Here is a 23,443-nt window from a genome sequence, read left to right as displayed (position 1 = left end):
AGATATTTAACCCCTAGTGGGACTTCTCCCCTTTGTTTGTTGACCTGCTACTGATCATGAGAGTTGTCACATGAGCCAAAGTGTGAACAAAGACTAGGGTCTTAAATCATCACCAGGGATTAAGGGTAAACCACTATGTGAGACATTGTGACTTATTGAGGTAACATGAAGCGGGGTGTGAGTGGGGGTTGAAGCACATGGGGAGGGATCTCTAGACTGCATTGCAGGTAGCTGATACCTGGTGTCGTACTGTAAAGTTTTATTTTTAGCTAAATGATATAAAAAAAAACCACTTCCCTGAAAATGGCTCCACAATTTTTCATTCAGCACTGATGGGTCTTTACAGATGTGAAGGTCAACCCCTTCCATATGCTCTAATGCTCTCCCATATTGTCATGAATGCTGGATTCTGCCCTGTTATTAAAGAGGCTGGGCCTCTCTGATAGATCGAGCAGCTCTGAGGTCCTCTTTTTATACCCAGTTAAGTTTCCATTTAACCTAAAAGGTTATCAGATGCTTCACCGGGTCATTTTGTAGCAACCTACACAACCTTTACACAACCTTTCCAGCATTTTATTAATATTCATTGCTAGCATTCAGTTAAAAAGAAAATCTCACTTTATTAAACGTTTGCGTTACAACATGTCATCTTTGTCCTATTTTCACTTACTCAAATAGTTTAGATGTTCTGCAGTGTGTATTTATCCTCACTTTGCACAGATGCATATTAAATGTAACATTAAAACCCTTTTGCACGGATGACTGTGTAGATGTTGGGTAGTTAAATTTGCCTCTGTCTTGTGTTTGCTATCCTCCCTGCAGGGCTACACGGATGAACCAGTGTCCAAGGTTTTGTGTCATGTGGAGGACGGTTCGGTGGTGCAGCTGGACAGGTGGAACCTCTTAGTAGAAAAGAGCTCTGCCCAGCCAGAGGAGGGCACACAGAAGGTCAGTTTGTGCTGGAAGTTAGGATGTGTGCGTTCCATATTAGGTACACTGTTGGAATAAAGATAGGGCAGTTTTGGTGCTTTATTTTTCAGCCTCTGAGGTTTTTGCTTGTTAATATCTATACCGTGGGTTTAAAGAGTTGGGCTTTACCAAAAAGTGTGAATTTGGATGAGTATCAGTAGCTAAATGGTCAGAGTTTATGCTCAAAGAGGATGTGAGCTGTCTATGTGAATAAATTACATTATATTTATGCAAAGAGGCCCACTTCAGTGTTTTTCCTGCATCCTCAGCTGCCCTTGAACGTGTTCAACAACTACTTCAGCCTTGGCTTCGACGCGCACGTCACCCTGGAGTTCCACGAGTCCAGAGGTGTGTGAAAGCTATTTTAATATCAGTCTTTTTTTAAATTTTCACCTTGTGTCAACTCTATTCATGTTCCATTAGGTCCTCCTCTCCCTAGTTAATAGATCATTTTCTGCTTTTGTTAAAAAAAAAGAAGAGAAAGATGAGCAGAATGAAAAATTTACAAAGGATACTGAATCAGATTCACACATTTCAGGCATGCACAAATGAGTCAGTCTCTCCGTGTTACTCTGCACCGCTCTGCGTGAGTTTTCACATTTGTAATCCCACGGTCTTTGTTGCATCTTTAATGTATTCTCCTTCTTTCTCTCTGCCTCTCTAATTGTGTCTTTCCAGAGGCCAACCCAGAAAAGTTTAACAGTCGCTTCCGCAACAAGATGTTCTATGCAGGAGTGAGTGTCCCCGATGACTTTCTTTCTGCTCACACATCCACAGACACACAAACCTTTGGAGCCGAAACTCTTCCTCCCAGTCACTGTCTGTCTGACACACAGACACATGTTAGGATGAGCAGGAAGAAGTCTGGTTTAAATAAGCGAGAATGAGGTGCTGCAAAAAAATCACTCAGAGTAAATACACATGGAGGCAAAGAGAATATCTCAGCTGTTTTTCAAAAGAAAGTAAAAGCTACAGAATGTAAAGAAACATCTGCTTTGACTTTATATCCCAAGCCTCTGTACACTGAGCAGATTTCAGGTGAAGTTGAACGAGGACCAGGCTGTACTTTTGAGCAGTACCAGGTTGTGCCACCTGACGGTGCAGGGAGTCAGTCTAGCGTTCACTCTGAGGGCCTTTACACACCAGCATGTAAAATCTGTGCAAATGTTCCATGAATTAAAACATTTTTCAGACTTATCTATTTTTAATGCAGCCATTCACATCGACTGCATACCTTCGCCAGATGATTTTTGGGTAATTTTCCTGTAATCCAGTAATTTTACTGATCTGTAGTGAGCCGAGGTCATAGCACGCTGTTTTGATCTTTGATCTATTGTTAATTAATCCAGCATTTTTCCAACTTCGTGCAGCTCTAGCTTCTGAACCTCCCCGATTGAAATAAAAATTCTTAAACAAGAATTTTTAAATTCGGAGCTATTTGGAATGAGCAAATTCTCTGTGAAGGATGTGAGTTGGAAGGGAGAAGTGATGGGTGGGAGTTGGAGCGGAAGCGTGTCACGGAGTTATCTCTTTTTAATGAGGGAAATGTAATGAACTGTAATTCTGTTTGATTGGGCCCCATTCTCTGTGTGTGTGTGTGTGTGTGTGTGTGTGTGTGTGTGTGTGTGTGTGTAGGCTGCGTTCTCAGATTTCCTCCAGAGGAGCTCCAGGGATTTGTCCAAGCACGTCAGAGTGGTGGTGAGTGTTAACACACTCTCTCCGTCTTCTCTCTCGCTCTCCGCCTGTATCGTTTTCTGTGTCGACATGTTTGGGCAGCAGGTCGGTGATTAAAATCCCGCCCTCTGCTTCTCTTTTAACGGCCGCCGTGCTGAAGTGTCCTTCATTAAAGTCTTACAAGAACCACCGCGCCGCTCATTCACTGACCCTGAACACTGACATCTACCCCAGGGTTAGAGCACCAACAGTTTTTTATTAACATTTCTAATGACGATTTCATTGGTTAATTGAAAAATTCCTTAAAAAAAGAAAAATGCCCAGAGATAAAATGAGCATATTTAAAGGGACAGTTCACCCCATCTCAGGGGTGATCCAGTATGTGGTGCAGAGCAGATTTCTGGTTTGTTGTCTCTCTCTTCATGTTAGCCCTGTGATGGACTGGTGACCTGTCCAGAGTGCGCTGCGCCCTCTGCTCTGTGCTAACTGGAGCAGGCTTGGACGATATCAGCTGTAGGTTCAAGTCAACATTAACATCTACAGAGGAATGCAGGAGAGGGGTACAACAGTATCTACAGCTATCTGTAAAGCATGGCAGAGGCTGTGTCTTGGTTGGGGGCTGTATTTCAGGCAGTAGTGTTGGATATCTTGGAAAATCTTATGGAATTAGGAATGCAGATAAGTACTATCAGATTTTGATCCAGCATGTAATGTCCACCCTGGACAGGCTGGCTTAATTTTTTTAGGTATGACATTGATCCCAAATACAATGTCAATGCAGTAAAATCATTCCTGGATGAAACACACAGTCATGGATTGGCCTCCCCGGAGCTCGGACCTCAACGTTACTGAAGCAGTGTGGGATCATCTACAGGCAGAAAAAACATCCAAAGACGAGCTTTGAATGTCTTTCAAGAAGTCCGGAGAACTATTCCTCAAGACTACTTAAAGAAAGTACAAGAAAGCAGCCCCAGAAAGTTCAGGCTGTGTTGAAGAATAAAGTTGCTTATATGAAATATTGATTTTCGATTGACCTTATATTAGTAATTTGTCAATATTAGCTATTGATATATAGGTATTGTCTCTTGTGATGGCTGATTAACCATAACTAAAAAAAGTAAAAAAGAAATGAAAGAAACACCCTTCAGCCTTGTTATGAGTGTTGATGTTGCAAAGTTTGTCCACCAGAGGGCGCCCTGCAAATTTCCTGTTGGGAACTCATATGTGTGAAATAGCACATCTGATTGATTTGACTTGATTTGGTGGTGAACGGTCCCTTTGATCTTTTTTCCCAGTTAACAAACCCTGTAACTATCTTGGACTGAGTAGAACATAACTAAATTACAGGATTGTTTACTGTGTCTTCAGTGTCAGTGATGCCCCGAGAGCAGCATCTGTTGAAATTTCATGCCAGAGCAGCAAAACACAAACAGTTTTTTGATCGTCTCGGAACATTTTCCGACTTCCCTACTCTGATGCTGACTCTCATCCTCAAGCTTCTTGTTTCCTGCTGCTTTGGATAATAAATATATCCCGTCATTCAAAGAAAGAAAGAAAAAAAAGACTCAATCGTTTCCTTAAAACAATCTTGGCGCTGCAGTTTTGAACAAATATTAGTAACACAGGAGGAAAAACTGTTTGTTTGGGATTGTTTTCAGCTGCTAATTTGTTGTTGCTGTGAGTATTTATAGCAGCATCAGCAGATTTACAGTGCCCTCGTTCATTGTAATGCAGGAACTTGTTAGAGGTGTTAACGCTGATGTGTTTTATATAGTTTCTGTGAGAATAATGGAGCTGTGTGGCACAGAGGAATGAGCTCAAGCTTCGGATGCGCAGCGCTGAGGCTTTCTGTTGGTTTTGGTCTTTTCCTTGGATTTATTTATAGAAGCATATTGAATTTGACTGGACTTATCCTTTAATTATGCTTTGATTTAGAAACTTTCCTGGTGGAAAATAGATAATTGAATATGAAAAATCTGACCCAGAAATGGTTTGTACATTTAGAAAATGGCACATCTTACGTGGTTGCAGCAATAAATCATTAACGGCATCCTGCAGGGAGCTGAGTGTGGCGTGACCCTTGACCTGATTAATCAGAACGTGGGGGCGGGTTGGACCGAGAGTGAGGACAGTGAAACTGAGAGTAAAAGCTGAGAACGGCGAGCGACGCTTGAAATGACATTTAAAAGCAAAACAAACGTTCTGAGAGTGAAAATAAGTTGTTATACTGCAAATATGTGGCGCACATTCTGTGAAACGTTGGCTCAATGTTTCTCTTTCCATGTGTTTCACAGTGTGATGGCACAGATCTCACTCCCAAGATCCAGGAGCTGAAGTTCCAGTGCATAGTGTTTCTAAACATTCCCAGGTAGGTGATCATGGAGTGGCCACGATGGCGCAAATCGATGGTTCCCAGGAATTTCTTGACCTGAACTTAGTCAGGCACTGTCTAGGTTTCTGAATATTATTGATTAGCTTCATAGCTTCAAATTCAAATTTTATTTGTCACGTACACAGTCATACACAGTACGATATGTAGTGAAATGCTTGGACAACTGCTCGTGACCTAAAGAAAACAAAAAAGGAAAAGGCTATGAATAAGATAGGAAATAAATATGAAAAATTAAAAAGGGTAAATTTAACTAGGAAGGAATAAAATATAAATTAAGGTTAAAAATGAAATAACTGTACAACACAAATTAGAATGAAGGGTAAATGGCTTCAACACAAAGGGGTGGGGGTGTAATGGTGTGGAGGATTTTTTCCATTCTTTGTGACCCTTATTAGCCTACCCAAGTCTTGTTGCTGACCACGCTGATTCCTACTCATCCTCCGATGGTTGCTTCCAGCAGGATGACACATGGTGTCAAACTGGTTTATTGAACCTGCACACAGATGGACTCCACAGTCCCATCTCAGTCCAACAGAGCACCTTTAGTAGTGGTGGAACAGGAAATTCTCATCATGGATGTGCAGTCCACAAATGTGGAGCAACTGTGTGATGCTATCATGCCAACATGGATGTTTCCAGGACGTTGTTGAGTCTGTGGCATGAAGAATTAAGGCAGCTAAAGCTGTGACATAGATGTGTTGTGTCTTTGAACATCTGTGAGGGGGCGGTACTTATTTTCCCGTCACTCAGTGCTGCTGCAGTGTCAGTTCTGTCTCGATGCCTTTTGTGAACCAGACAGATTTGAGAGCTTTTCCTTCCCAGCAGAGGTCTGGCTATTTTCTTTTTTTCGAAGAAATTCACGGCGGACAGACTCCGAGCGTCATCAGTCAGTCATTGGTGAATTTAGTAGCAGTTTTGTGATCTGTGGCTCAGTCAGTCTTTTTGAAAACAGTGTTGCTGTGTTGCTTCTTTGTGAATTTCTTGGTATTTGCTCTGCTAAGAATAAATAAAAACCAAAGAAAAAAAGTTCACTGTTATTGAAAAACGTGTAAATAATGGGGCATCTGTAAGTTTTAATTTCTGTCTAACAATTCAGTGTGTGACAAAGCATGTTAAATAGCATCTAGAAAACTGTGAGACACCACAACTCTCTTGTGACTACCTGACTAATTAAATTCTTGAAGTGGGCTGAAGGTAGAGGCAGGAGGTGTAATTCAGGTTTTATGCTCGCTGAAGCTGTTGACTTCAGTCCTCCCACGCAGCCTGGAGTTAAAATACTCCTCAGTCAATAAAAACAAATTTCATACCTGTTCGGTCAGAGGAAAGTCTGCGCCGTCACTGGAGAAAGATGAATCAGCCAGAAAAGCACCTGATTTGATATTTGAGTTTAACCTTTGCTAAAAAACATCAGCAGTGAGCGTGTCATCAACAGGACGCCACAGGGGGAGCCCAAATGACATTTAAGGTGTTTTTGAGACTCTGTTGTTGCATGATTGTGTTAACACGTGTGCAGATACTGTGCCGGCACCATGCCATGGGGAAACACGGGAGACCATCGAGACTTTGAACCTCAGCGGCATGACGACGGCTGCATCGAGGTTATCGGCTTCACCATGGCCTCGCTGGTAAGAATTTCAAAAAAGAAGCAGCGCAACGAAGAGAAAACCACATCTGAAAACGTCTCTGTTGTCCACTAGGCAGCGCTGCAGGTTGGAGGTCACGGAGAGAGACTTCACCAGTGCAGAGAGGTCATCCTCACTACCTACAAGACTGTACCTGTTCAGGTAATATTAGAGTGACAGAGTGTAATATAACAACCTCATACCTGCAGGATTCAAAGCAAGAGCAGCTAGAGAATAATCAGAGTATAAGAAAACAACAAACACGTAGAATTCCTCAGAATAAACACAAACTGTTGTAGTAAATGTACAGTTTTATTTAGGAGTGTCTAACATAAGGCCCGGGGGCCAGAATCGACCCAGCAAATACTCCAATCTGGCCCACTGGACAGCTTTGGAAAATGTGAAGAAGTTTTACGGCTTTTCCTTTTGATAAAGACCCTTCACCACCAAAACTGTTTATGCTGCATTAAAGTAATTAAGTAATAGATAAACAATTAAATTTAATATACCTAGTTTAGCTTGTATTAAAAACATTAATTAATAAAAACTTTGAAATTGAAATGGTACGTGACAGCAAACTTTAGGTCCGTGCTTCTAAGACTTCCTCTGGTACAAAAACCTGGATAAAGTTCCCACTTCCCCATCTCACATGTTTAATTGATCAGTAACAATTAAAAACAATTGACTTCAGGTGAAATTAATTTCAGCACAGTCAGTCCTGTTTCCCAGCATGAAGATCAACCTTTTTAAATTCCGTATGTTTCTGGTGATGCACCTCACAGTTTGACAAACCTTTGAGATGACTGACTGATTTTTAATTTTTCTCTCTTAAATATTTGATTCAATTCTTCGTTTAGCTCTGAGTAACTCTGCAGAGGACAATATTTCATTATTCATTCTTTATTTCATTATTATTTAATCATATCTATTAATGATATTTAAAACGTAACTATAGTGCTGGCTGTAATATAAACAGAGAAGCAACAACGTTGAGAAACAAGAAAAGGGTTAAACAGTTTTTCTCAGATGGGTACATGAGAACCTCTCGGGGTAGTGTAGAGTACTGCATTGTTTAAAGTAACAGTCATGCAGAAATGATGAAGTCATTCAGCTGCAGTAAATGCAATGAGAAGTGCGAGTGTATTAAAATTGGCTATATATTTAATTTTATTTGTGATATTTAATGACAAACAGACAAAAGTGAGCCAGATGTTTGTGTGCGGCCTCTTTTCTGCAGTGACTCTGATCAAAAGCTCAGATAGGAGACAGAGATGAGAGCTGTTAAAACCCTCTGTTTGTGATGAGCAGGGGCTCAGTGTGAGATAAAGAAGGATTATTTTGAGCTGAATCGTGCAATGCCGCTCTAGTAGAGTCCGCTATACTGTGCTGCGGTTTGTGAGATTTATTTAACCTGACATTTCTTTTTATCAGGCCAGGTCAAATAAACATTACACAAGCTATTACTAAATTGAAGACGGCTCAAAACATCTCCAAGAGCCCAACCAAACCTTCAAACAATCTGTTTTGGGTAAAATGACCCCAATAATGACCATTTAAAAAAAGAAAAAGAAGGTTGAGCTCATATAAAGTCATCAGGGAAGTGTTTACTGAGGTCACAGAGCAAGTGAGTTGAGGGCCGTTTTCATTTTATAGAAGTGGAGGTCTCTTTCCAAACAAGAGTCACCCTCTGCTGGTCCTTAGAAAGAATGCAGGTTTAAGACGTCCGTCTTTTAAACTGTTTGTGAGTGCAAGTAGCTTCTTGGCTGATTTTCGGATTTATATGCTGCTGATGTAAGCCTAAAAGAAGCAAATACTATGAAGTCATTGGTTTGACTTTTAAAACATGACCTCAGCGTGTCTTTCTGTTCAGGTGGACGGCGAGCCATGCCGACTGGCTCCATCCACTCTCCGCATCTCTCTTCGAAATCAGGCCAACATGGTCCAGAAGAGCAAGAGACGCACCTCTGTGCCCCTGCTCAACGAGTGAGTCACACACACACGTGCGCGCTCGTACAGATGGAGGATCTAGGCCAGCAGCGTTGTAAAAAATCTGAATGAGTCACACAGTCTGTTTAGCAGGAGCTGACATTCACTCGTCAGTCTCCCACATCTCCGTACAGCACGCCAGACCAAGTCAAAGGAGGGACGTGTAATCAAATTAATCCAAACAAGAGCATGGGTGACACGTGACACTGGCAGTTTCCTGTGAACAGGAGATGCTTATTGATCTGTTTCAGGAGTGGCAGTGCTGCCTTGTGATTTCCTCCTGCACAAAGAGAATCACGAGACTACTAACCCTCCTCCATCCCCGTAGCACTAATATCTCTTCATGTATATCTCTGTCTTTATCTGTGTGTATTTTAAACCGTGTCAGCTACAGTAACTGTGTGCATGTGAGAGCAGGAAGAATAGAGGGTGATGACTTTCTGTAGCAGAACTTATCGACTGTCTGTACTGCTACTGTGCTATCAATGTTTGTCCACTTACCTCTGGGCTTTTCTCCGTCTGTTCCTCCTGTTCTTCTTCTTCTTCTTCTTCTTCTTCTTTTGTCTTCCTTCATATTCACTTCTTCATTCCTCCAACACACACGCCGGTGTGATCTTTAATTATTTCTTTTCTTTTCTTTACCTTGTCTCCTTCCCCTCCTCTTTTTTTCATTTCCTTTCCCCTCCTCGTCATTTTCTCTTTTTCCACCCCTCATCTCCCCCCGTCATACGTTCCTCCTCTCTTCTGTGTGTGTGTGTGTGTGTGTGTGTGTGTGTGTGTGTGCGCATGTGTACGGCCGTAGTATTCAGAAGGTGTGTGCAGCTGATCTGCGCCGCCTCTCTGCTCCCCCCGACTCCTTCTCTGTGTAAGTACCTGAGCCCTCTGTGACCGGATGGATGGATGTTTGTGTCCGTGTGAGTAAATGTGTTGACAGCGTTGTGTCTTTATTGATCCATCAGGCTTTGACCAATATTTGACATGACAAAATCAGCAGTTGGCATCTTCCCAGCTTTTTGTGGTCAGTTATGATGATTTTAATGATAGCAAATTATAAAATATTTGACTTTATTTGTTCATTTAACAGTTTTTATTTGTAGTATTGGAGGTGGTGCTCAGTCAAAGCTTTGGCTACTGAACAAAAGGATGAAGCAGAAAAGCTGCGACCCATTTTAAAATGAGAAAATCCCACGGGCCCCACCCAATCTTAAGTCCTCACCCTAATCATGATACAAGAGAAAGTGATATTTCCTTGAAAGTTGTGTTTAAAAAAAGCCTTAATAGCAATCGCACTGATGAAGAAACGTAAATGTCCAACCAGGCCTTTCAAACATGACACGCTCTTTAACCTGCAAACACTTTAGTACAAACTCACGGGTAATGACCGGTACATTCACCACGAGTGAGCCTCCTGCATGCTGAACTCAGGCAGTACCCTCACCTGAACCAAGCAGAGTATTTCCAGGAGCGAGGAAGAGTCTGACGTGGGCTGTCTCCTGCTGCATGTTTAATGCGAGGAAGGGCAAATCAGGACAAAGTCCCAACTTTGAAAGAGGCTCTGCATTAGGATTCCCAACTCATTTAAAGTGGCGCTTTTTGGGTTTTTAGGTGCAGGCACCTCATAGAGAGGAGACGGTTATCCAAGGACACCCTGACTAATGTTCCTCTGTGCTCGTTAGCAGCGGTGGCTAATCAGAAAGACAGCAACCTGTGAGACGTAACAGACAGGAGTCGTAATGTCCTTATTTTATAAGCCCAGATTTTTCCTGTTGGACGTGTTGGCTGTGAGGGTCCATGAACCCCATTTTGAGAACCCCAGATTTGAAATGCTCAAATAGCTGTATTGGTCAAACCCTGCTGTGTCGTGCTGGCTGTTGGTGTTTGTGTTACACAGGCTGGAAGAGAGCGGCAGAGAGAGAAAGAGCGCGTGGCAGCATGCAGATAAAAGCCTGTCCACTCCTCAGTGTGCTTCTGTCTTTTGTCTTAATGTTTCCCTCGCTGTAGTCCCTTTACCTTTACCTGAACCGAGCCTCTCGCTTGACGTCCAGACCCTGTAAAGTGTCTTAATGTTGTGCTCTGAGTAACAAGAGTCATGTAACTGTTGTAATTTCAAACGCTTTCTGTCCCTTTGCAGGTAAGATTATTGAGTTAGAGCTTTTGAGGCTCTGTGGACGTATGATTCTCAAACACCTGTGCAGATGTCTTTTATATGTCAGAGCTCATAGATCTGTTTTCACATGAACGAAAGAAGACAGAGGAGGAATTAAATATCAGGTAAAAGCAGCTGAGCTGAACTCCACTGTGCTGCTTACTGCTGAAATATTTATTCAATTCCAGTGTTTTGGTCTGTCCAGCCTTCGTCAGGTACGTGGGCAGCATCTCAGCATGAGATCACTTTCACTGAAAGTCAGACGGACCAAAACATCGTCAATAATGAAGTGCAGGAGTTCAGCTCAGTTGTTTGTTTGTTTTTACGTAGTTTTCTCCTCTGATCGAGCTGCCACTCATTCAGGTGTGCAGACACTCAGTTATATTTATATTTAAATAAAAGCTCAGATCTGTTTTGCGTTGTGTCCAGTTGTGTCTGTGCGTGCATGTATGCATCTGTATGCCTTTCTCATTGTCTGCTCGGGCATGTCTGATCTGTGCGTGTGTGCATGTACATGCACGTGTGTGTGTGTGCTTTTTCCAGTCCTCACGCAGTTCCAGATCGTCTGCGTCTTCGAGTGAACCGGATCAGCCTCCAGGAGTACGACAGGCTGCAGTATGACAAGGAGCGGCTACGAGACATATGTAAGGCTCTCTGTGTCTCTTAAATTAAAAAAGAAATCAGCTTTAATCTGACTTTTTGTATAAATTGTGGGTCACCAGCTGCAGAATTTTGTAGCTCATTTGTTTTTAGCCAAACCAACTTTATGACACACATATAGCTAGCAGATACCTGCTAACCTGTTTGTTATTGCTAAGAATTCCACTAAGGCTGAATTACATCTTAAGACTAAATTAGCGTAAGTACTGTAAGTCACACTGTTTGTCAAATAAACCATTAAAAATAAATTCCAAAAGGCAGCAACAGGATACACGAAACATAACTTTAAGCTTTACAACGAGCAAATGGATGAGTTTTGGTTATGAAGGAGGAAACTTTCCATACAGGCTGGTTTTGTACCATGACACATGACAAAAAACACATGACAAAAAAAAATATGTTTTAGTGGTTTATAAAGTAACAAACCTTTGACTCATGTGACAGACAAATAAAACTAGTATTTTGGACCCGACTGTGTCCAACATTTACGTTTCTGCAGCCTGGCACCACGTTTTCATATTTAAACATATTTCTGAAGATTTCTAGTGCAGAAAAAATTTTTTCTTAGTGTAGGTGATCAGCTGTGGATACAATGTGTTGATAAATCTTTACTATAATTACCCTAAAGCTCTAACATGTGTCTGTGTTTTGTTTTGTTTTTTCTCAGCCATCCCTGTTGGCATAGTGGTGGTGAGGGGGGACTGTGACCTGGAGACCTGCAGACTTTATATTGACAGATTACAAGAGGCAAGTCTCTAGCTTTACCACCATCATCATTATCACTTTAATTGCCTCCCTTGTTCTCCTTTTCTCCTGTTTCCTCCTCTTCATCATTATTTCATGATCCACACAGCAGCGTCGCTGCTCCTTTCTCAGTTATTTATAGATGGATGAATGACCGGCACTGCCAGGAACGCAGAGGTGCTCTTTAGCTGTCTGTCTCATGTGACTGAATGTAAAATGTGTAGAAGCTGTTGATGTTTTTTGTGTAAATGCTTCTGGCTCTTTGTTAACCTTGAAACCTGTCTGCTGTGTGCTTGCTAGGATTTACACCAGGCACCATCTACTGGCCACAGAGTGCACTACCAGGTATATGACTTTGGGGTGTCTTTCTGTGAGGGTTGAGAAACACTGAAACATTTGGACAGTCATCTAAGAGTTTAACATTTTTAGGTGGCTGGCAGCCCATAAGCATTTGGCTAAATAATAGCTAAATAATATAAACTAACTTTATCTGTTACAGGCTGGCACCCACTCTCAAATCCTTGTAGTAACCCTTAGAGTGGTAAAATCCCTAAAAACAACAAAAGATATGCACTACATGCTGTCTTATTGTCTTGCTCATCTCTGCCACGCTACAAAACACTCGTAAACAGCACTTTTGTCTTTCTCACGTGTTCTGTCTTTTGCTTCGTCCTTACTCTGATTAATCTCCTGATTGAACCCTGTTACATTCAGTTCATTGTTCAATAAAAAATGGCGACGATCACAACATTTGTCTCTTTGCCTCCAGGATGAAAGCAGAGGTGTCCCCCGGACCAGTTCAACCAGCAGACTGTCTCCCAACTGGAGCTTCTTGGATTGTGAGTGACTGAAACACCTTAAACTGGATCAGAGTCCTTCTAGAAGGATCTCGGTAACATCTTCATGCACCTGTTGTGGCAGTTAATTAAATTAAGTTTAATTTTAGTGGTCCCCAAAACACAAAAACTGCATGTATAGGGTCTCCAGCTTGCAGACTTTGACTCAAAGCATTTTAAAACCTTACTTTTTCTTCCCTCCTTGAGAGTTAAATTTCTACTAAGATGCTGTTACAGAATTATTTATGTCTGTAAACCGTACACATAGCTTCTTAAAGCCTTCAACTAGTCACCAAACTAGTCAGTTATCCATCACATCCTTTAGTAAAGTGTCAAACACAGTAATGTATTCAGACTCCAGTCCTGAAAGTAGGGTAAAGTTTATTTATTTTGTGCTTTTTAAGAACAAAGGTCACAAATTCCTTCAAAAGCTGCTTGTATTGGCTCACTTGACACAAGGGGGCGCCACAGCAGGTGATACAACAATTAAGATTATGAGCTCTAAGAGCCGTGCTTAGAGAGTGCTTTGTAGTGAATCAGAAGAGTCGACTCCCATTGAGCGAGAGCCGGTTCCTCACTTAATTTCCTTTCGCTGCTCAGCTCTCACACAGTGGCTCAGCTATGGTCCAATCCCTCCATAATGCGGCCAATCACATGCAAGGATGTAGCATAACATCATTATGTGAAAACAGAGAGGGTGAGAGACGCGACAGTGAAGTGGAGCGTGTGTCTGTCCTCTCAGTAAGTGAGTGAGACAGTAGACAGCGGTGGGCTGTGTGAGTGCATCGCAAAAACACATAAATGTGCCTGACACCCGTAAACGAAGCAGCATCTGGCTGCAGTTTAAAGACTTTTTAGTCTCCGTCTCAACTTTGTCTTGGTCTCCACCTGGTCTGTCTTGGTATTATCTTGGTCTTGGTTTAGGCGGTCTTGACTACAAGTCTAGTATTAGTTGATCCCAGGCTGAATGTGTAATGTTTGCTAACTTGCAAAGAATTCCCACAGGGGGGCGTCAAAAGTTTCAAGTTTCAAAAGCCACAAGTAGCACAAAAAAGGTTTATTATTATTGTCTTGGACTTGAGTTATAAACTAAATTTATAACTCGATAAAAATGAAAGTCGTTGAAGCTTTTTCTAAAATCATAAAAGATTATTTGGGTATCATAAAACCCTGCAGAGATTTTGATGAATGCAGCTTTACAGACGTTTTATGTCGCGTAACTGCGTGTTCCTTCTCTGCAGCCACGTCAGCCGACCGCTTCTATCGCATCGACAAGGCTCAGGTATTTTTGACTCTCCTGCTGCTTCAGAATTCACAAAGCTTGTTTCCAGGTGCATTTTCTTCCTCACGTTCCTTCTTTCTTTCCTGGTTCTCTGGGGGTTTGGGGGTTTTGTTTTAGGAGCATCTGCATTTCGTGACAGAAATCTGTCAGGATGAAGTGTTCATCCTGGACCACGAAGCTCCAGTGGTGAGCCAGGGCTCGTCCGCGGGGATGCCTGATCTGGTGGTGGAGCCCACTGCCGGGTAAGTCAGCAGATAGAGGTGACTCACTGAGGTCAGGAGCCTCTTCTGTACGGTGGTCATTCATGCACCTCAATTAAATAAATATATGAATGACATGAACAATTATTAAGCAATGTTTGCATGCGTTTTTACACCTGGTGTGATCAGAAAAACGTAGCAGGTGAGAATTATGTCATGTTTTCCCAGATACATATTGAATTAAAAAAAGGAAATTTAGGAGACACCATCTGTTTGTTTGGTTGTTGTTTGTTTGTTTGTTTGTTTGTTGTTTGAAGATATCTGAACCAGAAAACTCCATGCACGCACTTTGTGGAGAAGTTTTCTCCCTCCCAAGTGTTTTGGAGTGCAGTGCTCGAGCCTCTAGGATCATCTTCTGTCTTGGTCTTCAGAGCTGTTCAGTCAGTGAGCAGCTGAATGCAGGCAGAGTTTAGCATCTATTCTCTGACCTGCTAATAGAAAAATGGGCAGTGAAGAGTGACTATCCCTTGGAGGTGGATGCTGAGGTGGATGGGTTCAAACGGCAGAACTGACATTGCGTGATGCGAGTGAATCGTGTCATTGTATATGATGCAGCCGGCACGGCCCTGTGCATTTTATCTGCTCCCCTCACCTCTGGACAGAGTAGACAAAAGAAGGATTACAGAGAAAACTATCTCTGAGAAGTTCACGCTCCACATGAACGTTTCGTTTTACCTACTGTGTGATCACCTTTCTTATCCTGGGTATCAAATAGTTTCCATACCTAAAATGCAAATGAGAAAACGTTTATTCATAATGAAGCAGCGAGCGATTTGGGAGAAGCAACGTCTTTCTGCTCCCAGGCGAGGCAGATCCCCCTGATGCATCTGAAAGAGGGCAAGTGACATCACACGTAGCCACCGCAGCGTCACCCCTGCGTTTTAGCTGCCGCCACACTGTTTTCTGTGGAGCCAGAAGTGACCATGTTTAGGTGAAAGGATGGAGCGCATTCATAACTCTTCACAGACACACATCTTTGAATTATTGCTTAGAGGAAGAAGCCCGCTCAGATGGGACATCAAAACTAAAGCAAACGTGTGTTTGAGGCTGAACATCAGATCATTTCTCTTCAACATTTATAATTAACAGATGTGGCCATAACTTTGCACTTGCATCTGCTCAAAGATCACTTCTATCTGATGAGAATATGAAGGTTTCCACGGTTACGTGATACTAACATTGTGTAAGCACTGGAAAAGTGTTATCTACATATCTTATTAACGCTGTCTTTGTTTTCTGTTTGCAGCGCTCCGTTGACATCAGACGAACAAGGTATCACACGCACGCACAGACACACAGTCAGTGTCACAATATTAAAGTTTAACTTTTTAAGGAGCCTGAAAGTAAGAGATTTCTCCAAAAACACAACAGGCAAGGTTAAACTTTGTTGTATAAATTCATTTCTAGTTATTTATATATAACAAAAATACAATAAAAATTTCCTTAAAGTGCTTTATGGAGAGTAAAGTCCAGCAATCAGATGGCAGGCGACTGTGGGAAGGAAAAACTCCCTGGTAACTGGTGTATATTGATGTTTTTTGTTTTGTTTTTTAAACAGAAGCAACGTCTAAGCCAGGCTCATCTTCCTGCTTTGATTCCTTCTGTAATTTTGTCATATTTTAAGGAGTTTTCCAGCCCTCTAATTACTCTCCTGTACTTACCTGGTACAAAAGGGCACATTAAATGTAAAGTGTTTGGCGTGCCTGTAAGTTGTAATATTCAGAGTATGAGGGTAAATATTTGCCTGATTTGATTAAATGTAATGCGGTGAATGTAAACCGTAAACATCAGCTGGTTGTGAGTTGTCAGGTGGAAGTCACGGGTTGACCTTTGATATGACTCATAGATTAGTGCGTGTCTCAACTTTAGAAACTAAAAGTGAAACGCTTCTCGGACAGATACAGTTTCCTCATTTGCTTTTGTTTTCTTTCTGAAAAATAAGACTGAGCAAACTTTTTCCATTTTCATATGGAGATGGGCAGTTTAGGACTTTTCTTTACAGGTTTCTGTCTTTGGTAAATTGATTTGCTTTCTTCAGTGTGTTCACACTTCTGAACACACTGTGGAACGGTGTTTGCGAGGCCTGTTTACAGAGTCACATCATCAGTCATCCATATTCCCGGGACTCCCCAGTTCTCCCAGAGAACCGGTTGTTCCTTGTGCTTCCAGTTCTGCTGCTTTTTTTCTACTTGTGCCGATTTATGATTTTAGAAGCGCCTTGCTTGGACCGAAATGTATTGCTTTTAACACATTTATTTAATTATTTTCCTAAAAGCAGCTCCGACGGTCAGTCGCTGACTATGAAATCCTCATCCGTAAATGCTCCAGACACACATTAAGTGCTGGAGTTTTAGTTTCCCTGAGATTAATGCTGTCATTAAGTGTTTCTAGTTTCTAGTTGGGCTGTTCAGAGCAGCACGATGCCTCGAGACAAGAGGAATATTTCTCCTGTGTGGAAAAAACACCTCAGCCTTCACCTTTGTAAGAAAGTGGAGCAAAGTTAAAATAGAGCCCTGTGGAAAGACTCAGGCTGATGCTCCCTTCAAACAATAGGTCACCTTAATTATCTGTTACTGAGAAAAAGATCCCTGCATTGTTTTTCTGCTGTAAACAGTGTTTGAGCACAGAGACAGCTGCAGAAAAGATGAAGAAAGTGACTGCTTTGTGTTTGTGTGTTCACAGCTCTGCTGACAGCTGCAAGTTCTGGGGACCTCTCCACGGTAATTCACATCTACTCTGTCACGGCCTGAGGATGACCTGTTACTAGCCTGTGTGTTAGCCACTGCAGAATTAGTTTTTGTGGTTTAATGTTGCACAACAGTAAAATTCCCTTTGCCCAGCCGATCAACAAAGACTCAGCAGTTTCTTAAGTCATGAAAAGGTTAAATTATGCATCACTCCAAACACCACAGGATCCTTTTTTTTTAATTACATGCATGCTGTGACTCATACTACAGGCATTCTTACAAAGTTCCCTGTCAGCCATGACAGTAACACCTAATAAAGGGAGGAAATCCCACAGTTTCTTGTTTCTGTCATGTGTACATGTGACGGTTTTTCCCTCTCTTGGTTCTGTATCAGACCAGACATCCTTCATGGGGCAATGAAACTTGGCTTAAAGTGGGAGGAACTAAAACAGGTTGTTCCAGACAGAGGATGAGCTAAGGGGCTGTTTCAAGAACTGATAACAACAAAAACAAAAAGCAAAACAAAAGTAACTCTGGTTGTGTCAAAGAATTGAAGTATGCAACTAGAAATGAGTAGAGTCAGGAAAAACTAGAAGTAAAAAACTCCCCAAAAAACAGATTATTGATGTTTGCAAGATCACGAGAAAATGTTTTAAACTGGTTGTGGCCTGGCTCATAGTCCAGGACAGAAATGGAAGGGGCACTATAGCAGATGGTTAATGAGAGGACTTATTCGGATACAGTAAATGAAAGAAAACTAAAAGTGATAGCAGTGGAATGCCCACATCTATGGGTGTATTTTGGCCTTTTATGTCAACAAAAACAGAGGGGAAGAGTTCTGATTTTTGTGGACCAACAACAAATCTGTGTCTTTATCTCCTGTTTTTGTCACCTGTTATTGCTTGCGTCTCACGTCTCCTGTGATTAAGATGTGGGGTGTTGCGACAGATAAACAAAACTAAAAGAAAGACACGCGGGTCCACCGGGATAGGAGCGAGACAGTTGTTAGCTGAAGCTGCTTTACCCTGATTCCCAGACAGTAGGATCATTAACCACTCTTGTGTTACACAGAGAAGGCGTCCTCTCAAGGTAGCAAGTTTAAAAATTATCCTTAGGCACTTTGTCACAAAAAACCCACTTAATTTAATTTCTCTTGAAGAATACCAAAGCTAACATCTTAGTAATCACCTTGTTGTTCTTTGACAAACAACAACAAGGTGATTACCAAAGAGCTGTTAGCTGAATGTGTTTTTGGAAAGTGGAGGATGAAAAAAGAATTGGGGTCTAAAAAGATAAATGAAATAACATATAGAAATAGATTTTCAGTGCTTTTATCAAGAAAGAACAATCAGGTTTTTCTATCAAGAAAGATTTGCTCTTTCTTTGTTCCTGTTTTTAAGAATCCTGGTTGATGTTGAAAATCTTGAAATCGTGTCTTCCTGTCGGCCTCTGCAGCTCTCACAGTGTGTGGATCGAGGCGTCAATTTGTTGGTCCGAGACTCTGGGGGTTGTTCGGCGTTGCATTTAGCTGCTCAGAGCGGACACGCAGACCTGGTCCGCTACATACTGCAGCAAGGTGAGAAAGTGCATGTTAAATAAATATCTGTGTTCCTGTAAACGAAAGTCTCCAACAGCCTCCTGGATCTACTTTCAGTCAGTCACAAAACTGAAAGACTCAGGTTGTTTAGGGTTAAAATCCCACAGCTGTGTACAACTCAGTGTCACAACAGCAGTTCTGGATATTCACAATATCCAATGTTCATACTGACACGTTTTAGTATTTCATGAAAACTCTTGTCTTACTTTGAATTTAATTGCAGCAAAATGTCTCCAACAAGTTGGGAAGAGGGCAAAAAAAAGCTGAAAAAGAAACAAGTGGAGGAACATCAACAATGTGATGATTGGGTATAAAAAGAGCTTCTCAGAGAGTAATGAGGTGCAGATTGGTGAACCTGTGCACAAGACCTGCATGTAGAAATTGTGGAACAATTTGAAAAACATGTTCTTGAATGTAAAATTACAAAGATGTCGAATATCGCATCATCTACAGTACAAGATATCATCAGAAGACTGAAAAAAATTGGACAAATCTCTGTGTGCAAAGGCCAAAAATAAATACTGGATGTGAAATGATCCAGAAACACTGAGGCAAAGTGGAAGACTGTTCTGAGGGCAGGAAAACATGGACTAAAGAGGATTTGGACCTTCTGGCTTGTTTAACAGCATTTGTACGTTCAGATCACTGCTCACGCTTCCTGTTTCTCCCTCCTCAGGCTCCAAGGTTCTTCTGGATTTAACAGACACAGAGAAGTACTTTCTGTTTCGTTTTCTCTGAAGGGAAATGTATCATTCATGTGTATTTTATATTTGTTTAAAATTCACACGTAGTGATTGTGTGAGAACCTGAGTGCAGACAACTCAATCCTGTAGTGTAGTGTGGTATAGAACAGTCTGACCACAGTGACGTTACTGCTTTATCTATGATCTTTAGCTTTATATATGAGTTGTATCTGATCACCAGAATGTGTGTGTGTGTGTGTGTGCGTGTGTGTGTGCGCGCGTCTAGAGGTGACACTGCATTGCACAAAGCAGCATCAGGGAAGCAGCACGCAGTGTGTCGACTACTGGTCGAGGGCGGGGCGTCACTAGAGAAGACCAACTTCCAGGTAAACAGATGTTTAAATGGTAAATGGACTGGTTCTTATATAGCGCTTTTCTACACAACTTTAAACAGCTGCACATACAATTCCCGTAAGTCCCGATGAATCACGCAAATGATTTACAGTGAAAGGTTTTGTGGCTTCCAGGGTGTGTCACTCACTGTGAAAAAGGAATCGGCCAGCAGCTGATACCAAAAGCTTAAAGAACAGGAAGTATGGCAATAAAAAAAACAGGCTTTACCAAACAGATCAGTGCATCACATCTTTGTCCTGAGGGGAAGTGTGTGATTGTCATTTATATTTTCAGGCAAAGAAGAGGTAAGTCAGTCGATACTGGCTGCAATAAAAGAGGCAAAGTTCCCCAGGACAGTTGTGACCTGAAAACATGTTTAAAGATTAAAAGCTTCTTTAGTTTCTCGCGTTCACTGACTTTCTTTAGGTTTTAGAGGCTTTAAGGGGCATTTTACACCACAGTTATTTTGTTTAAAGCACCAAAAATACCTTAAAAAATCCTTACAAGCAAAAACTTGTTGCAGAATTACTAAAAATGACTTTCGTCAGACTGGGTTAAACAATAAAATGTGGAAAGTCATCTTCTCAGAACCTTGGTAAGACATGTAGTTGCATCTAAACATGCGTCCTCCATGGTTCCATTTAAAGACGGTGATTTATTCTTTAGGCCAGATTAGCCCTCCATTATGCTAACTAGATTAGAGATCTCGCTGTGGGACACCTTCCTCCCTTACCTTCCATTTTTAATCCATCCCTCGGATTCATGCTGCCGCTTTTGTACGTTCCTTTTGGATGAGAGGCACGCTCCAATCTAATCGTCTCTTTCCTTCAGGGGAAGACGCCGGCAGACCAAGCCGATGGAGACGCTGAGCTCGCCGCCTACCTGAGCTCATCGTCTGCAAGCCACGAAGACCTGGAGACGGCCGTGTGATCGCGAACACGCTCGCGCACTCTGTGTCGCTCTGGACTCTGCGCGCTCGACGTGGAGAGGAAAACGTTTGGATTCGACTCTTCGGGCGGAGAAGTTGGAGACGAGCCAGAAGAGATGAACTGCTTCAGCTCGCAGCAGCACTGCAGAGGAGATTTTACTGGTCTACTATTTATTTGTATTTATTTATTCATATTCTATTTATTGGTTGTGCCGATTGAGTGAATGACTGATCGTAGGACTATCAGGATGCAAGTGCAATTGGACCAGCCGTCACACGTCGTGAGTTCACCTGTTTCTCATCTTATAAGGGATTCATGCATATTTTACTCCCTGAGACTTCTGCAGTGGTTTAAAGTGTATAAAGTGTCATTTCAGCGCTCGTAGGAACAGTAAAAGTTTTTGTTTGTCCCTTAAAACTTGTGCCAAAGACATTGCACTAGCGTAATGTCACATCTCGTCCCAAATTTCAGTCATTTTCCCATCATCTGTCACATAGTTTGATTTCCACGCCTTCCCTAAACTTTCTTACTCCCATGTCATTAAATATGCAACGCTAGCGTTTGCAATCACGTGCTGCCCTCTAAGTCACACATCACAAAATAAAACAAACAAAACGAACATATCCTCCCCGGGTGCGCTCGTCCTGAAGTGCTTGTAATGTTTTCCGCTTTCGGCTTCTTGCGAGTCCCGACTCAACGCCACTTCTTATCCTATCAGAGTCGTTGCTTCGCCGTGACTCATAAAAATGACAAAACGCTTGTCAGCTTTCTGACTCTTTCAAGCAGCTGATTACTTCCAGGAACACTCAGTGGACTAAATGTGTCACATTTTCTACAGACAAAACCATGATTCAGAGCTACGTGTACAGATGAGTTTTTAAAAGGTTTTTTAAAATGAGGATCTGCTCTTGCCCACTTTTAACATTTATTTTCATTTTATGTCTGCGTCACTGCATCATTTCTCCAACGTCTTGGCATGTGCTGGAGTCTGAGAGGTTCACAAAGAGATCTTTAAACTAAAGCTGCGATTGAGTTATTCGCATGTTTAAAAATTTATTGTGGCAAACATGATGGAGGGACTTTATGTTCTCCACAGCAGCCACACACAAAAAAATACACAAGCTGATATTAGACGAGTGTAAATGTGATAAAGCCAGACAAAGAGCAAAATATCAGTGTTTCTCAGTGGTAGAAGCTACAAGTATTTAGCTCTATTTGCACTGTCAGTAAACCACAACAATTCAAAACATGGACACAGTTTGGCATAGAAAAAAATCAAACCTGCATGAACTGTGAAAGCTTTGAACTTTTCTCACAAACTTCTTTTAACTGCAGCTTTTTCTCCAAGTACAAACAACACACGGAACAAGTGACCGAGTGGGATCATTTATGACTCCAGTCATATCTGTGTATGTGCTGCTGTGACATTTTTATAACCAATTATGACTCGGATTGTATAACATTTAATAGAATTTTAATTAAATATGTCTGTTTTTTAGCATTATAAGCTTTGATTTTACTGGAAATGACCATTTCTAATCACTACATTGTAGAAAGGCATGTACGCTATATGGACCAAACATAAGCTGCTCAGCCATGCAGCTGAAAAACTCTGTTATATTGGGACATTATAGACATAAAAAAACATTATGAAATCAAAAGTGATCCCACCTGGTTTCAGTAGCTAAAATCTCTTGTAGATAACAAAAAGCAGCATTTTTTGGCTCTTTCTGGGATCCCAGAGAGTACAAAAATAACGGAATAATCACAACACGTTTCAGGAACCATGAGCTCATTAGCTGATGGAAAATAAATCACATTTGTGTCATAGAAATGCCTAAAATGTGCCGATCTCTGTCACATTTGTGGATATGTGCTTGTTTTCTTTGTCATATTTCTAATATTTTGCTTGTCTTGGTGAGATAAAGGTGATAAATGTTTTGCTCTGGGAGCCGTTTTGTGAAATTTCTTAGCCGAAACAAAAAACCCCCAAAAAACCCTCATATTTCAGAACAACACGGGACTCCAACTCTTTTTGTGGACAAAATTAGCGCTGAGCCATCAAACCAGTGACCGTACCAAGTGATAGTGAGAGGGGACCAGTATTAGCCCAGTATGGAAGGAATGACGCTAACCCAAGATTCCCGTCGTTTGCGTTTGAATTCATTTTTGGACGTTAGACCAGAGTCTGTTTAAAAAATGGGAGATTTAAAGTATTTTCGTTGCAATGTTTCTTTCAAACTAAGATTTTAACTTTTCACAGTTCGATAGTGTGTTTCTGGTACTCCAGGTGTGTGTGCGTGTGTGTGTGTGTGTGTGTGTGTTTGCAGCATTTGTCTAAGAATAAATTAAAATCTGAGCCATGTTCAATGCAATATGAATAGATTATATCTTCTTGTTTTTGCATTTCTATGTTACTCATTTACATTACATTAATGTTTGTAACACGGTCGAGCATTTAGCACCGAGGAGTATTGAATGTGCGGTTTTGCTTCAGTGCTGGTTAGGAAAATGATTCTTGTTTCGTTCGTTCTTTTCTTTTGAGAGCACATATGTCAGTGGACTGAAATGACCCTGTGAGCT

General features: G+C 41.5%; 1 protein-coding gene across 3 annotated transcripts in view; it reads left to right on the top strand.

The window, feature by feature from the left end:
* dgki (diacylglycerol kinase, iota) overlaps positions 1–23,118 on the top strand; it is a 112,011-nt gene extending 88,893 nt beyond the window's left edge. For 2 of the 3 annotated variants that reach the window (XM_085385979.1, XM_085385978.1), the window contains exons 14-34: positions 823–948; positions 1,239–1,317; positions 1,648–1,703; positions 2,605–2,667; positions 4,938–5,011; positions 6,549–6,660; positions 6,733–6,819; positions 8,528–8,640; positions 9,446–9,508; positions 11,333–11,433; positions 12,117–12,196; positions 12,494–12,538; positions 12,963–13,032; positions 14,271–14,311; positions 14,429–14,553; positions 15,818–15,843; positions 17,254–17,291; positions 18,714–18,834; positions 19,532–19,568; positions 19,825–19,924; positions 20,763–23,118. In XM_085385979.1, the coding sequence (XP_085242105.1) occupies positions 823–948; positions 1,239–1,317; positions 1,648–1,703; positions 2,605–2,667; positions 4,938–5,011; positions 6,549–6,660; positions 6,733–6,819; positions 8,528–8,640; positions 9,446–9,508; positions 11,333–11,433; positions 12,117–12,196; positions 12,494–12,538; positions 12,963–13,032; positions 14,271–14,311; positions 14,429–14,553; positions 15,818–15,843; positions 17,254–17,291; positions 18,714–18,834; positions 19,532–19,568; positions 19,825–19,924; positions 20,763–20,861 (1,656 nt within the window). In that variant the 3' untranslated portion in view covers positions 20,862–23,118. The remainder of the gene's footprint in view (positions 1–822; positions 949–1,238; positions 1,318–1,647; positions 1,704–2,604; positions 2,668–4,937; positions 5,012–6,548; positions 6,661–6,732; positions 6,820–8,527; positions 8,641–9,445; positions 9,509–11,332; positions 11,434–12,116; positions 12,197–12,493; positions 12,539–12,962; positions 13,033–14,270; positions 14,312–14,428; positions 14,554–15,817; positions 15,844–17,253; positions 17,292–18,713; positions 18,835–19,531; positions 19,569–19,824; positions 19,925–20,762) is intronic. The other variant, XM_085385980.1, reaches the window with a different exon arrangement.
* Positions 23,119–23,443: the final 325 nt, after the last annotated feature.

This window comes from Rhamphochromis longiceps, linkage group LG17 (genome assembly GCF_057381845.1).
Source record: "Rhamphochromis longiceps isolate RC_006_pf linkage group LG17, R_longiceps_female_GT1.1, whole genome shotgun sequence".
NCBI classification, from domain to species: domain Eukaryota; kingdom Metazoa; phylum Chordata; class Actinopteri; order Cichliformes; family Cichlidae; genus Rhamphochromis; species Rhamphochromis longiceps.
The sequence above is the reverse complement of the archived record's forward strand: the minus strand, read 5'-3'. Positions and strand labels throughout refer to the sequence as shown.